At 40.1% G+C, this 3,125-nt stretch overlaps 1 protein-coding gene across 1 annotated transcript; it reads left to right on the top strand.

Moving 5' to 3' along the window:
* Window positions 1-1,399: 1,399 nt before the first annotated feature.
* LOC143828705 (olfactory receptor 5J3-like) lies at window positions 1,400-2,320 on the top strand. The gene has a single exon (XM_077318948.1). The coding sequence runs from the start codon at window positions 1,400-1,402 to the stop codon at window positions 2,318-2,320; it is 921 nt and encodes a 306-aa protein (XP_077175063.1).
* Window positions 2,321-3,125: the final 805 nt, after the last annotated feature.

The raw sequence follows: 3,125 nt of genomic DNA, 5'->3' as shown, positions 1-3,125 counted from the left end.
ACAGTTATGCGTCAGCTTTTTAAATATCAACATTTTTTTCTAAAGCTCCCTAAAGGGTTTTAATTATCATCCCTGAGATATGGCTTACTTCAGGGATTCTAATGTCACGTAAAGAAATAAAACTTCCCTCCTCTCATCCTGAATCATTTCCTATGTGATCAAGCCAGATCTACTCCACTGTGATGTGATGTATTTTTCCCCAGAATATTTGGAAATATTCATTAGTTTACTACGGAAATCAGCTGATTTTCAGTTTGTCTCTGTGTGTTTCTAAGGTACTACAAAAAATGTACATAAAATGTATGTTTTTAATTTGTTGCATGTTTTCTATTTTAGGAGGAGTGAAAACACTAGTAGTGGAATTGCTATACGAACTGAAAAATCTAAAATCTCTTCCAGGAACAACTAGAATTATCTATTTAGAGATACTTCCCTGACATGGCAGAGAAGTGTTTCAACAGTAAAAGGGGAGAGCCACAAATTTCCAAACTCGGTTTGCTAAAACAATGAGAATGCTTTCTTCTGGTGGAGCAACAGGAGCTGTACAAAGTGGATGGAAGAACAGAGTGAAGGGTTCCAACCCAGTATTTATTTCAAGCTTTGCCACAAGCAGGTAAAAAGAGAAACTGTGGCTAAAAGAAAGGCAAGTGAAATCATAAAGTCCAACAACATTAGTTCTTACAAAAAATTAGTGGTTTAGGCATCATGGGATTCTTGTTTTATTTTGCAGCTGCAGACTAACATGGCCACCCATCAGTGGTCAATACCTTTCTTCAGCTTTATTTTTGAGAACACAAAGAAATGGCACCAAAAAGCCTCCTCCACCAGACAGGCTGAGGATATCCCTGTCTGAAATTAAACTGACTCTCCCAAATAATCACTCCACTTGGAAAATGTCAACAGCTCCTTTTGCATAACAACTTACAGCACTTTGGCATTCAGTAGTGGTTCTCAACCTGCGGGTCGGGACCCCTTTAGGGGTTGAACAACCCTTTCACGGGGGTCACAGCAGGGCAAGCAGCTTGGCCGGGGAAGCACCATCCATACAACAGCCTTGTGGGTAGATCGTCTATCTGGAGCATTGGAAAAGAGCTAGATCGGCATGGTGGGAAGAGGCAGAACTGAAATGAGAAACCCTGGGGGGGAAACAATTTATATACAATTATGAACAATGGATCTTCACCCCATTGGTCAGTTTCGGTTTAATTTCTGTGAAAGAACACTTGCACCACAACATGAGGAACTGTGTTAAAGCAGCATTAGGAAAGTTGAGAACCACTGGTATAGAGAAATGTCTCCTTTGCCCTATTCAGAATTATTGGCCATTTATCTAATGAGTGTAATGACCCATACCCTTTCATTCTGTTCATCAGGTGCACTGGCATGTCAGTAAAATCCAATGGCTGTGAAAAATTATACCATCGTATCCGAATTCATCCTTCTTGGATTAACAGATCGTCCAGAACTTCAGGTCCCTCTGTTTGTCTTATTTCTAGTTATCTATATTCTGACATTAGCTGGGAATATGGGAATAATTGTATTGATCAAGATCAGTCCCCAGCTCCACTCTCCCATGTACTTCTTTCTCAGCAATCTGTCTTTAGTTGATCTCTGTTATTCATCCATCTTTGCTCCAAGGCTGCTAATGAATTTTGCTCAGTCTAAAACTATTTCTTATGCTGGATGCATCACCCAACATTGTTTTTTTGTGGTGCTTGTGACTACCGAAGGGTTTCTACTAGCTGCAATGGCATATGACCGCTATGTAGCCATTTGTAATCCTCTGCTCTATACTGCTATTATGACCAAAAGGGTTTGCATTCATCTCCTGGGAGGGTCATATGTGGGGGGTCTATTAAATTCATTCACGCATACATCTGGCTTACTGATATTATCATTCTGTGTTCGTAATAAAATCAATCACTTTTTTTGTGATACACCAGCTATGTTGCAAGTTGCATGCTCTGATATCCACATTAATGAACTTCTGTTGGTCATCTTCTCTGGGGTAATTGCTCTGTCTACATTCCTGGTCATCATAATCTCCTATATATGCATCCTCACCACAATCTTAAAGATTCACTCTTCTGAGAACAGATACAAAGCCTTCTCAACCTGTGCCTCACACCTGACAGCTGTAACCTTGTTCTATGGACCAGTAAGCTTAAGTCATTTGCAACCTGGTTCTATGTACTCTCAGGAGCAGGAAAAAATCTCAGCTGTGTTCTATACTCTGGTAGTCCCTATGTTGAACCCACTGATTTACAGCTTGAGGAACCAAGAAGTAAAGAATGCCTTAAGGAAAGTAATCAGCTGTTAAGATTGATAATGCAGTTCTTGTTTTCTCAGGATGGTTCATACATATTTTGTAATAAAGAACAGACCAAAAGGAGAATATTGTTTTAGGCTGCTTGATGTACAAAAATGGTGCAAAAAGGAAAGAAAATTGGTTCCTGTTGGTGTGGAAAATGTCATGCTTCATCTTGCACTACTCATAGATATCTTTAATAATGTGACTGTGATATAGGGAAGAAGAATATTCCCCTGTGATTTGGTCACCTTTGAGTAATTTTCATGTGGTAAATGTAATGTTTGTTGTTAAAATCTAAGTCACATCATTCAGGTTGCAGAGGAACCACTAATAATATTTAACATTGATTTAATAGAGGCATTTTAAACTATGCTAGATTTTTTACTCTGTTATATTTTTGTAAAAATAAAAACACTGTTTTTTTTAAAGAAATGAGCAGGAAATATTCAAAATTGTCATTACAGCTATCATTCTAATACAAAATAAGGAGACTCAGCTCAACTATATCCTACTTTTTCATATACAATGGGAACAAGCCTACTCATAAGTAAATGCAATGATATTAATATCCTTCCAAACAAAATCAGTGGGGTGAGTAGAATTGGTCCCTTGCCTGTGCACAGCCCATGTAGCCCGCCAGCCCACGTCGCCAGGACCGTCCACTGCCAGACCTTGCGGGAGTTGCAGCAGCCACCACAACGGCATTGGTGGCAGCTACTGGAGACCGATGCCGTCCACTTTTCTCCGAAGTAGGCGGCCTCGGGTGCGGGGGCGGTGGTCGGGAAGCCAGAGAGGCCCTCCACCGCACTCACAA

This window comes from Paroedura picta, chromosome 2, assembly GCF_049243985.1.
Source record: "Paroedura picta isolate Pp20150507F chromosome 2, Ppicta_v3.0, whole genome shotgun sequence".
Classification (NCBI taxonomy): domain Eukaryota; kingdom Metazoa; phylum Chordata; class Lepidosauria; order Squamata; family Gekkonidae; genus Paroedura; species Paroedura picta.
The sequence above is the reverse complement of the archived record's forward strand: the minus strand, read 5'-3'. Positions and strand labels throughout refer to the sequence as shown.